General features: G+C 48.1%; 1 protein-coding gene across 4 annotated transcripts in view; it reads right to left on the bottom strand.

Annotated features, from left to right (window-relative positions):
* ZNF608 (zinc finger protein 608) overlaps positions 1–13,310 on the bottom strand; it is a 135,571-nt gene that overhangs the window by 15,473 nt on the left and 106,788 nt on the right. For 3 of the 4 annotated variants that reach the window (XM_045794830.2, XM_045794833.2, XM_045794831.2), the window contains one exon: positions 12,323–13,310. In XM_045794830.2, the coding sequence (XP_045650786.2) occupies positions 13,304–13,310 (7 nt within the window). In that variant the 3' untranslated portion in view covers positions 12,323–13,303. The other variant, XM_045794829.2, reaches the window with a different exon arrangement.

Genomic DNA, 13,310 nt, shown 5'->3' with positions numbered 1-13,310 from the left:
TAGATAAAGAGAGGGATTGCAGGAGGGAGGGGCAGAGGGAGAAAGAGAGAGAATCTCAAGCAGACTCCCTGCTGAGCGCAGAGCCCACCAGGGCTCAATCTCACAACCCTGAGATCATGACCAGAGCCGAAACCAAGAGTTGGATGCTTAACCAACCGAGTCACCCAGGCGCCCCAACCTGCTCTTAATGAAGACATTTATTTGTCTGCTACTTCAATTGAGCGCTTTCCTCATTAAGCACGCGGGAGCATGCGTACGATGTGAGGCTAAAATAAAGTACTATATACAAATAGCCAAGGACACACTTCGCATAATAAATTCCACGGCAGTTCACATCACTATGAAAGATTCTAGAACTAGCTAATAAACATGCTCCCTTAATACAATGTATATTTATGAATTAAATCGAGATGAATTACAGAGAGATGGTGAAGCAGTAGCAAGAGAAACAGAGATAAGGCAGACACCCAGACAGACACATCGTGCCACATATTCACGGGGAGAGAAATGACAGTATATTCTGAAAGGGATCTGCATCCATCATTTTAAAAATCGAACAGTTCACGATGACAATAAAGACAAAGCCCCTTCCTCCTCTAGGCTCCTCCCCACTCCCCATTCATGACAGGTAAACAATTTGAGAACCTGGCTTTCCAGGATGTCTATCCAAATACAAACAGCATAAACACACAAGTCATACAGACAAAAAACACACGTTGTGGCCACCATACCGTGTGCGTCCATAAACACATCTCTCCAAGGCAGCATTCGTACAGTCTTTGGGTCATCGAGTGAGAAGAGCGCGGAGGCTAAAATCCTAAAAGGAAATGCCTATGTATGCTTATATATTTTTTAAAGATTTTATTTATTTATTTGAAAGAGAGCAAACGAGCGAGAGTATGAGCAGGGGGAAGGGGAGAAGCAGACTCCCCACTGAGCAGGGAGCCCAATGTGGGACTCGATCCCAGGACCCTGACATCACGATGTGAGCCGCTTAACCGACTGAGCCACCCAGGCGAACAGTGCCAGATCCGTCTCTCCCGTATTTCTCACTAACAGTGCCGGAACCTGAATCCACACCATCAACCACCATCTAACTTGGGTCCTGCTAACAGGTGAAAAGAAATCCACTGTCCTTTCCCCTCACTCTGTGACTACCTTTTTATATTCCTATCAGTTAGCGTGTTCCTTTTCTGTTCACTGGCTTGTGTATAGCCTTCTTCTTTCTTTTCTATGAGGCTGCTGGCACAATGCTTTTAAAAATAATTTCAGTATCAGAATTGGCCCTTTGCCTGTGGTAAATCTTGCGAGCATTTCCCCCCATTTCTTGTCTGTTATCGGACTTCATTTATGACGCTATTCCCCAAATGCAATCTTAAATTCTTTAACGGGGTCAAACTATCCATCTTTTTCTGAATCTGATGCTATGCACCAGAAACATTACTCTCACCCCAGAAATAAGAACACACCACCAGTGTTTTCTTCTAGCGCTATGATACTTCCACGAAATGGCTGATTCTTCTAGAATGTATCTAGCTTTTAAGGAGTTATGTTGGATTCCAGGCTATTTGCTCCCATATGGCCAACGAGGGTGTGAAAACGTGTTTAAGACCCTCACACAACATTTGCCGGTCAAGCAATGTTTCACTAGAAATAAAGCTTAAACGACGTGTATGTTTTCATGCATTAATTTTGTTTTTCAGAAATCTTAATAGTAGGCTATGGCCATGTCATAGCTTTTAGGATCTGTATTTCTTTAAGAAACATAATCTGCAGTTTAATGAACATGTAATTGTCAGTTCTGTGTTACAGGAACCTGAGAAAGGAATACCCCCAAATTCTTTCTCAACAAGACAGACTCCTAAGGAAGTAAAAATCAATGATATTCCACACATTTTAAAATCATTTCTTCGGTAGAGCTTAAATGGATTTTTTAGGGTTATGTATCCACTGAAATCGCTATACCCTTTTGCTTTATGAACAAACAGTGCAAAACTTTTATCAGAGAAGTTAATAGTGTTACTTCTCTGCCCCAGCTAACCCAGATCAGAGAAATGGAGTGATTAATATAATACTATATCATTTAAAATCCATTCTAATGGGGGGAAAATATAGAAGGAGTAACTGGAATAGGGCATCTTAGGAAGGCAGGTCAAGCTTATGGCAAGGATTGAATGATGGGTTAAAAACAGCAGTGCCTCCCAACCTTCAAGGTACTATGTTACCTCCCACCTTGCAAACCTCTCCCATGAACTTCCTTCCAGAACTGGCTGCACCTGTTCCCAAGGTTGACTCCCACCCACTCTGTGCCCCACCCCACCCTTCACATCGTGGAGTGATGGCCTCGTCCTGCACACGGCTGTGCCCTCGCCACCAGGACAAGATTAAAACAGTTGGTAGGGAAATGAGTAAAATTAATATCTATTCCTCAGTCTCGAGAACCCACATTATCAGCACCTTTTAGTAGTATATTCCTCTGCAAAGAATCTCCTGGCCCCTGCTTCCACAACTGTTCCCACCTCCTGCCTTTCTTAAAATCTCCCGTGCATGTGATGAAATCTTAGGCTCAACTACATGGACAGCACCTACGTCCCCTTCAGAGTAGAAATTAAGTCCTTACGATGGCTTGTAAGACTCTGATACCACGCCACCACTCTCCATCTAACTCCCAAGCCTCATGCAAAGTGCGCTGGCCACCGTGACAATAGTCAACTCGGCCATACAAGACAAAACAAAGGTGATTGATGCAAATCCCTGGATGTGTAAAGCACAGATAATTAAATTATTTACCTGGGAGACAGGTGAAGACAGATAAAGCAAAAAGAGCATCTATGTGTGAACCTCGATAGAAAGGAAATGGAAGAAGTAAGTAAATACTAAATATTCATGACCACTAAATATACATGAGACACACAAAGCACTGAATATTCATTATATCCTAAATACAGATGGGGATGAGCAGCAGCCAGGATCCAGGAGGCCTCACTTCAGCCGCTCATGCAACCCCCAACTCCCCCCTCTGCCTCCCATCCCAGACAGGCCAAGAAAGCCCACAGCTGCCCCCCCCCCCGCCCCCCGGCTCTCCATCAAGCCTGTGCTGACTCCGGGCATCTCCCATCATCCTCGTCCTCCTGTCTAGTCCTCCTAACCCCATGATCATGGGGCGGGGGGGCGGGGGGGGGGGCTGGTACACCATAGAGATGAACAAGACAAAAGCATTTGCACAACACAGAACTCTGGAGGTGTGGCCCTTCCAATGGCCTGTGTACCAGCCCAAGCGTATTAACCCACTCCCTTTCTTCCCACTGGCTTTAAACTCTATGCTTGAGTTTACGTTGCTTCAATGAACTGTGTGATTTCTGGCTCTCCAATCTGTGAGCTTTCCATCCCACAACTATGGGATAGTTTCCCTGGCTGGGCACTTGGAGGCTTCCACTGAAAGGCTGTGTTGACACACACCTTTATCTACCAATGGACTCCTCACCTGTGCTCTAGCCACATTCTTCTTCCTCTCCCTTAAATAATTTAGTCCAAACACATTCCTACCTCAGGACCTTTGCACTTGCTCTTCCCTCTGCCTGACACACTATTCTTCCAGGCATCTATACGACTTGCTCCCTCAACCCTTCAGGTGTCTGTTTCCTGAACCCCCTGTATAAAATTACATCATTTTCCAGCAGCAGTTCTCCAGTTCTCTGATGCCAAGTGAGAGAGGTGTCCTGTGATTCAGTTCAATTCTGACACTGCCCCGTGTGAGCACCGACCCCACAGGCTAAGGACTCCATCTCTTAAATGAAGAATGCCCCCTCCATTCCGATGCCAGCCACAAATAGGGTCCCCCAGGCTACCTGCATTTCTGCACAGGCAACAATAAATTCGGGGGTTCCCACAATCCCCATCAGGTTTGATAATTTGTTAGAACGACTCCTAGAACTTACGATTCTAGTTTTATCGCCAGGATAAAACCCAGGAAAACCAAATGGAAGCGACGCATAGCACAAGGTATGGGGTGGCTCAGAGCGTCCACGGCCTCTCCAGAAACGCCACGCTCCCGGCACAGGAAGGTGGTCACCAACCCAGGACTGCCTCCAACCTCACTGCTGAAGTATTTTTATCAACATTTCATTACATAGTCATGCTTTATCCCATCATTGGCCATCGGTGATTGAACCCCATCTCCAGTCCTCGTCCCTCTAAGAGTTCCAACTCTCATCATGTGGTTACCTCCTCTGCGACCAGCCCCAAGCTGAAGTTTTTGAGAAGCCTGCCAAGAGTCACGTCATTACCATAATTTGGGTAAGGCCAGAGAGGGGGCTCCTTATGAATAACAAAACGCACTCGTATCCCTTAGGCAAATCCACGAATCCAAGGGTTTTGTTTGTTTGCTCGATTATTTTAAAGAATTAGAGGGAGAGGGAGAGAGGGAATGCTCAAGTAGTCTCCCCGCTGAGCGCAGAGCCCCAGGCGGCGGTCGATCTCGCGACCCTGAGCCGAAATCAAGACTCGTGCTAAACCGACTGAGCCACCCAAGCGCCCCGCAATTCCAAGGGCTTCAGGAGCTCTAGTTACATGTATGGAACACCACAAAAATAGGCATTTCCTCTTCTACGTACGAGATGCTCCCTATCCTCCTGGCTCCACTTTGCCCGTCTCGATAGGGTTTACTGCCACCGGACAGGACACATATTTGCTTGCATGCTTCTTTGCGGTCACTGTCTCCAGGAGAATGTAAGCTCCATGAGGGCAGAGTTTGGTATCTTTTCCTTACTGTTCTACCTCCAGCATCGGGAACAGCTTTCAGTCGGAATCAGGCACTCCATAAATACTTGCCAGATGAGTGAGGGAAGGTCACGTCAGGATACAGGAGAGTTACCACCCAGTCAGCTCTGCTCTTGGAGAAGCTGCCTTACCGACACTTCTAGGAGGGACAGTCGTGAGTTCTAGGATTCTGTCCCACCTCTCCCAAATTTGGCCAGCCACATCAGGGTGTGACAGGGACAGAAATCCATTTCACCTTGGACATTAGGAGACTGACTCGTAAGCTTTCAACAGACCCTCTTTGGAACTAAGCTGGTGTGAATGGGCTTCTGTTCCTGGCCCTCGGTGCTCCCTGGATGCAGGGCATGGACGGCCGGGGCACAGGGCTGGTTCGAGGAAGCCAAACCTAGGATCCGGCTGAGCAGTCTGCTCCCATCCCGCTGCCTTCGCTCCCTCGGCAGGCAGGTTCATTCGGAGCTGCTATGCCTCCTGGCTCTGGGTACACCCGGTAGGCCACTGTCACCCTCTCTCCCAGGAATCTAGACTCAGAGCAGAGATGCTAGGAATGCTGCCAGTCAAGCCAGGCCATATGTTTGGAGAATCGGAGAGAGCCAGTGAGCAGAGAGAGCAAAGAGGCCATGATGAGGAGGAGAGGGGAGGGGAGAGGAGGATGGGAGAGGAGCTGGAAGGACAGAGGGGCTGCCAAAGTTCCTCGGGACCTCACAGGTCCCAGTGCCTGCCCCCTTGGAGCTCATCCGCACTTCCTGCCCTTGTCCCTGGAGGACCTCTCTGCCCTACACTGAATCAGCCTATTTTGCATAGATTAGTTTGAATAGGTTTCTGCTATTTACAACGGAAAAGTCCTTGACTAAGACATGGCGGCATGAGTAAGCAGGAAGTACCTGGGTGGGCCTGAGGGGCATTCAGAAGACCCAGAGGCCCCCAGAGCTGCCAACATGGAGTGGAGCAAGGCCAGAGACACTCGGCCTTCCAACACAGTACTTCACTCCTACTAGGAAGTCCCTCTTGGCTGATCTGAGGGGATGCTCCTTGGTCGTCTGGGTGCTCTGAGCCCACCTCAGCCCCCAGAGTCAGCCATGGGAATGTTCCTGGGCTCCCTGGACTGCCACATGGGGTGTCTAGGAGCTGCACTGCCCCAGCAAGAGGACTCTCAAGATAGAAACCATGTTCACGCTGGCCACTGAGAGGCACTGGGACTTCCCCCGGCCATGTGGCATTTTTTTTTTTTTTTTTTTTTGCCTCCGACGCTGCTGCTCACTGACAACAGAATCCAAGCAAGGGGCAGAAATGAGTCACTGAAGCTTCCTACCTCCGGGCCCGTCTGCCACTGCCCAGCGGCCTGGTGACGGAGCTCCCAGTGCCACCGGGCAGACGGCCTCCTGGAGCTGCCTGCTGGGGGCCTTTCCATGACTAATCCTGCTTCACCCCCAGACAGTCTGGTCACCAAGCTGCTGCCATAAAATACATCTTTTACTGTATGTCTCTGCGCATCTTATCACTGAGGGGTGGGAAGGGACTGGGGGCTGGGGGTGGCGGACACCCAGGCACCCGCGGATTTCTGAGGCTGCGCACATCAGGCTTGAAGGTCTCTGAGCTTGGGTCGCAGCATCCCCAGGGCGAATGCTCGCCTGCACGTCCATCTTCCCAGAAGATAGTAAGTCTGCAGACACGTGTGGCTGATGCACACAGAGGAGGGCCGTGCCCTCTGTCTAGAAGGGCTCCAAGCACAAGGTCTGGTGTCCCTAGGAAACCCCAGGCCCTTTAGTGGACACTCAGGAAATACTTCCTCAAAGGATTCTGCCTCCTGTCCTGTTGAACCACTTTCAAAATTCCTTCTTTGGAAGGACCTGGGGCCCACCCAAGTGTTTCCAGTCACCTGACCCGCTGGGTGGAGCACTGGGCCACCGCTCACCAACTCAGGGACCCCCCATGGAACCACTGAGCTTGCCATCCACCCCAGTAAGCGCCCCTCTTCACGCCGGAGCCAAGAGAGACTGAGAGAACGGCCCGGGAATTGGAGCCATTCCTTTACCTTCTTCCTACCAACTGCTGTGATCTCTGAGAGGGCAGAGGAAGTCAAAGGTTAAGAGGATTACGCCCTCTCTCCTCCCCAACTCCCCCACCATGGGGACTACCTAGGAACTACCCACCTACTTGTCTTCTTCAGCGATGGCAAGACTCCTTCGCGAGAACCACTCAAGGCTCTTTCTCCACCTAAAGCTTTTGATAATTCTGTCAATGACCGCAAGTGAAAGCCTGGTTTCTCTTTCCCTCAAGGAGATTCTCCCCCTGCCACTGGGCTAATCTGTTCTTTCTCTTGGTACACCAGTGCCTGACATGCCCCTCTTAACATTCCAGTCGCCTTACGGCTCCCCCCAGCTCCACGCCCTCTATTCCAGTACGGAATGGACCAGAGCTCCTCCTTTCTCTTCAGAGTACAGGCTACTTGCTTGCGGGAAAAGGTAGGTCCCTCTTATTTCTTATTAATTCTAGAGAGCTTCTGCAGGGGAAAAGAGCATATAACCCTGTGTGTGCGTGCATACTTTGGGGGGGGCAGTGGAGCCTGGTATCTTTCTTCCACCAGCAGAGTCCTGCCTGGTAATTCCTTTGTATTCTTTTGGCTGTTCAGTGCAGCCCATGACATGAATGCCTCACCACCCGAACTCTGCCCGCTCACTGGACTCTCTGAAGGACCATCAGTTAAGAGTTGGAAGGTCTCCTTGAGTTTTGCTTACGTGCGAACAGCTGCCTGCTTCCTACCCACACCCCACCCTGGATGCAGACATACCTCAAGAGAACCAGAGGACGTCAGGAGAATCTACCAAGGGCCACTGGGCTCCAGGAGAGGTTTATCCTCAGACAGCAGAACAGTCACCTCCTTTAGCTTCCTCCCTAACGGAAGGCTGGTCCTAAGCCGTCGTACCCCCCTCCCATGCAGGACCCAGGGGCAGCGTCTCACCCTTCTTAGCCCGAGGAAGTCACGGCAATCTCATCCTCTTGTCCGTGATAGTTCAGCAGTGAGCATGCGCCCTGATTCTGGCCAAGGAGACTTGAGGGGACTTCTGGCAGAGCCGAGAAAGGCTTCTTCCCTCCTAAGACAGAGACATAGAAAGACGTGGATGTCTCTGGACAGGGCCCCTGGACTCCTATGGCCATTAACACAAGGGATAAAGAGGATGGCGGAGCAGAAAGAATTCCTGAGAAGCTGACCCCGGGGCATGGAGAACTGCGTCTGGGGCTCACCCTGCTCTCAGCCTCACGCCATGGAACAGAATATATTTCCTTGGGGCTTAAGGCAGTTGGGAGTCAAGGTTTCGGTTACATGTGGTGGAAAACATTCAACCTATAGCCCTGCTATAGAATCCCTCCTGCTCCATGATCAGGTTGAAAAGCCACCCCTGCCAGGCTGGGGATTGCACCCCTCTTTCCCCACCTGCCAATCATCACCCTGCATATAAACCCCGGAAAATTCGGGGCCTGATCTAGGAGGGTGGGGTGGGTGGTTGAGCGACCTTCACCGGAGGGTGATGGGAAGAAGGGACCACCTTCTCTTTCCAACCTGGAGCCATGGCATCTGCCACCCCTCTTAGGAAGAATTTTTTAACCAATAGTATATCCTGCCTGCAGCAAATACTTTCTGGAACAAAGTTCTCTCAGAGGCCACGAAAAATCTAGGCCAGGGGCACCTGGGAGGCTCACTTGCTTAAGTGTCTGCCTTCGGCTCAGGTCATGATCCCAGGGTCCTGGCATCGAGCCCCACATCTGGCTCCCTGCTCAGTGGGGAGCCTGCTTCTCCCTCTCCTGCTCCGCTCCCCCTGCTTGTGCTCTCTCCCTCTCTCACTCCCTCTCTCAAATAAATAAATAAATAAAATCTTAAAAAAAAAAAGAAAGAAAGAAAGAAAGATCTAGGCCATTCATTTTCTTAAGGCTTTCACTAAATTAACCAAAAGAAGCAATTCCAATACAACTTCATAGACCCTGAGGTACGTTCAAATGTTTACATTTTGCAAGTAAATGTTTCACATATACTCCCTCTGCACACAAAATGCACCAGAAGAGGACGTGCTTACAGGAAATGAATTCAAAGTTGTGGTTTGAACCTCTTCCTTTTATAGTTGTCTTTTTTTCCCCCCCTTAGTAGGCTCTAGGCCCAGTGCGAGGCTTGCCCCACCCCGAGCCAGCCATGTGGCCACGGCTCCCTTCACTTTTTTTTCTTTGACTTATCAGAACCCATTTCACCCCGTCAGGCAAGCATGGCTTCCCACCAAACCTAACTCATATTCTGAGCTTCTAGCGCCCAGTTGCATGAGGCAGAGTAGTAAAGACAGCAGGGACCATCTTGACCACCAGGGAAAAAAAGCGAAACTTCCAGTAACTTAGGCCGGCAATGAGCTGAGGACCCACCAAACTCTCGGGGATCCCGGGCGTGGGTTCCCAGCTCCGGGAAAAGCTGTACCAGGGTTGTGTCTCAGAAAACTAGAGACGCCGCCGAGAGTTCTCCCGCTTGCCCCTCTGAACGTCACAAAGACTTCAGCAGAGAGCTGGCTCGGTCTGTTACTTGCGGATTTCACGACCCCTTCCCTGGAGGAGAGCACGGTGGTTATAAAGCCTGCCCCTGGACTTACAGCCGGGGGACCTCAAATTACTTTGCCTCTGTGCCTCAGTGTCCTGAACGCAGCAACGGGAACAGTAATTGGCTTTGATGAGGATTAAGCGCCCAGGCTGGGAGCCCTCCTTTAGAGAGCGCTTTTGTCAAGAAAAATCAAGATTCCAAGCCAGAGGCCTTGCATCCTGGGCTTCACTCCTCAAGCAAAGGCAAGTAAACAACACTTATGACTCAGGCTTGTGCAGGAAGCAGGGCAGGGGTGGCTGTGTTTGGTGACAAAAACAATAATAAATGGCTTTGCCTGTCTGTCTCTTTTTCAGAGTCAGAGAGGGAATGAAATGACCAGTCATTATCATTTAAACTGCTGTTTTATCCTGTATCAATCAGAGCTATTCATTCTGGTTACTCTCAGACCCTTGGGCCCAAACCACAGTAAATCCCGGGTCACAGCCAGTGTGAACAGTTAAGGACAGCCTTTATTTTAATATTTTTAAAGACTTAATTTATTTATTTGAGAGAGAGCAAGAGAGGGAGATCACGGGGGTGGGGGGTTAAGGGTAGAGGGAGAAGCAGCCTCCCCGCTGAGCAGGGAGCCCAATGGGGGACTCGATCCCAGGACCCTGGGATCATGACCTGAGCCGAAGGCACATGCTTAACCCACTGAGCCACCCGGGCGCCCCTAAGGCCAGCCTTTAACTCTGGGAGTGTTCGTGGCCAGTGCCAAACACCACTGCCAAGCTGCAATCTTCATCCAGGAACCAGCGGTTCTATGTGGGGCCTATTACCTTGTTTTTAAGACTCTGCCTTCGATGGGACCACGGCTGTAAACAAGTCTCCGCTCCCATTTCTCCGTGAAGTTAATTCGCACTGTGTCAGCACGGCGGGCTTTCTGCATATGTTCCAGGACAGGCTGATATGAGCAGGCCTGGAATGAATAATGTTTAGTAAAATCAATAAACCCTATTATTAGTCACTAAGGGGACTGATTTTATGTCTGTAAAAGTAAAACAATTAGAACCGTATTAATGGCAGATTCATCATAGTCATATAACGGAGCCAAGGAGGCTTGTCTTTTGGGAATCTTTAATTTACCACTCAGTCCTGACTATGTACTCAGCCAGAGAACCCGCACATGTAATATAAACAAATCCTGCCCTTTGGCAATTCGTGTTGTCATAAGCAAAGACAACACTCTCACAGTTCGGGCGAAGACACAAAACTTCATTTAGTGATTAATGTAAACCAGTCATGAATAATGTTCCCGTAAAAGCCTAGGGAGAGAGGCTCTTCGCATCGCCTTGTGCTTTTGGTCATGTACTTCTCTGCATTTCCCAGCACTCCTGTTTATCACAGGAGCAACGCACGGTCGGATGCACTTTATACTTAATCCACTCAGGCACCTCACTAGGAGTGAGCAAAGGGCAGCTGTGTCAGGAGCATGCATCCAGTCTTTTTGCGGCGGAAAGGCAAGACTGGCCTTCACAGAATTTTAACAAAGTGCTTATTACTAAAAGCAGGAAAATCATCCCGGAATCCGTAGCGAACGCGGCGATTCAGCGGAAGACGTGAGGTGACCTTAGTTCCGTTGCTGCGTCTTGAACAACTGAATTGTTCGGTCCGTTCTGGAACGACAGCAGCACGGACGCCATCAACAGACATACTTGAAGCCATATTCGGAACAGAGGAAACATACTTGTTCAAACGGCGTAAGAAAAATTACATCAACTTGTCAAGGACACATCAAGATGTGCTCTACGAACTGAAAGCACTGGATAACTTTACAAAAATAGTGAAACACACGTGAAATGTTCATGCGTGGGAAAAAACACCACCAATGACGTTTTTAGAAACAGGCACATGGATGAAATTCAAAACACAACCAAAGTGAAAATTCGGAGGAAAAATAACCTTCTAGAGAAATCTATTAAGAATATGGACAAACCTGCAAGGCTTTTCCGAAAGCAGAGAAAACACTTCGATCGCAGAAATCTATCCGTTTGCAAAGCAAAGGGCCCCAAGGAGGAGAGCTAACCAAATCAGGCCAAGACGAAGTCTGTCAACTTAAAGAACTTTTTAGAACACCAAGTCGGAAAACTGCCATCAGCAGTGACAGTAAAATGAAAAACTTACAGCTGGAATAAAGCACTGAGGTCAAGCAGCCCAAACACAGAAGGCACGCTCACACTGCGCGGTTTCTGCTTGGCTTTTGCGTGTGGCTGCAACGCCTTCCCCCAGGGCTCTGTGCGCGGACCACGTTCCCATCTCCTGTAGCCAGGCCTTCCCGACCGTCCTCTTTACAGTCACCGACGCCCACTCATGTTCTCCCAACGCCACCTGCCACGCTCTCCGTCCACAGTGGTTATCAACCATCGAACACACTCTGCATTGACTTTAGATGTTTTATCGTGCTTACCACACCTCCTAGAAAATGCCAGTTCTAGGAGGACAGGAATTTTATTCTGCTATGTTCATAGCTATATCCCAGTCCCTATACAGTGCCTGGGATGAAGTAGGTACTCATGTTGGTTGGAAGGGAGGGAGGCAAGGAAGGAAGCAATTCGGTATGTGCAGCATAAAATATGCTAGTGAAACAACTCAATGACAAGTCAAATAAAAGGCCAGCTGACTGACTTTGCTACTGTCCACATGTCACAAGACGCACATTTTGGAATATCATCCCCTATCGCAGAAACCTGGACCTATCAAATTCATACTGATATGATGCTCTGTGTTTGGAACGAATACCCAGTAAATTTGCACATGTCCACGGAATTAAATACACCGCGTGGATGTTACACCTGTGTCTCATACGAGAAACCTCAGTACGTGTGAACTTTATCTTTCGACGTGAACATTCATAATACGCAGCAACCTTTCTTTGAAAATAAGAATCACTATCAGCCATCGAGAAATAACACAAGACGGACAAGAAGCCGTTATAAAAAAAAAACCTTTTTAATTCTGATTGCCAAATTATTTAAGGCAGGTATAAAAAAGGAAAGCATTCAATATACATTTTACATAAAATAAACTAGATTACAGCATAAAACAAGTAACCAGGCAATGGCGTTAAAGTCTCTCTCTTCTAAAACTGGATAATTGTAAACATTAAAAAAAAAAAAAAAAAAGGACTGCAAGACTATTCAAGTAATAGAACCATCACAGATGTCTCTGGTACGCAGGCTATTGGGTTATTTGCCATTCAAGATTATCAAAAAAATGACACCTCATTATTCACAGATGCTCATTATTTCCCCATTGTAATCTTTACATTATGTACAACACAGTTTTTGTGGTATTGGCAACCCCATGCCTTCCAAAAGTCTTTTTTTTTTCCCACAACACACAAGTACAAACAGTGACTACGGGAGTATTTCACACTGATGTGTCTTTAACGGGAGCCACCAAATAGACATCTAAATTGTACCCAAGCGTCATCATCACAGCCAGCCTTTCTGAGGGCCTTACGGGATATCTAGGAAGGATATGCAAGGTTCAGGCACACGGATACTGAACGTCGTTTATTTACAATTGAAAAGGAAAAGGAAAAGAAAGTAAGCAGCCTTCTGCGGCCAACGCTTCTCGACATGACAAATACACTTTTTATTTCCTTTACTGAGTGGTTTGCGACGTGGCAGCAGACCCTGTGTGTGCGAGCCTGGTTACTGATACAAAAAGTAAAGAATATATATATATATATGTATATATACATATATGTATACGTATATATATATAAAACAGAAGTTTAATTACAGCAACATTTGTTACTCTGTGATAAAATCTGTAATTTACAAAAATGAAATGACTGGTTTTTGCCTGCCATTAAAGGCATTTCAAATTAACACCATGGAACTGATGTCTGTATAAAGCGCTTCCCCATGTGATCCAGTCACATGACAACGTACATTTCCAATCTTGTTATTCT

Source organism: Ursus americanus, chromosome 5 (genome assembly GCF_024610735.1).
Source record: "Ursus americanus isolate L20-20 chromosome 5, mUrsAme1.1.p, whole genome shotgun sequence".
Taxonomy (NCBI): domain Eukaryota; kingdom Metazoa; phylum Chordata; class Mammalia; order Carnivora; family Ursidae; genus Ursus; species Ursus americanus.
The sequence above is the reverse complement of the archived record's forward strand: the minus strand, read 5'-3'. Positions and strand labels throughout refer to the sequence as shown.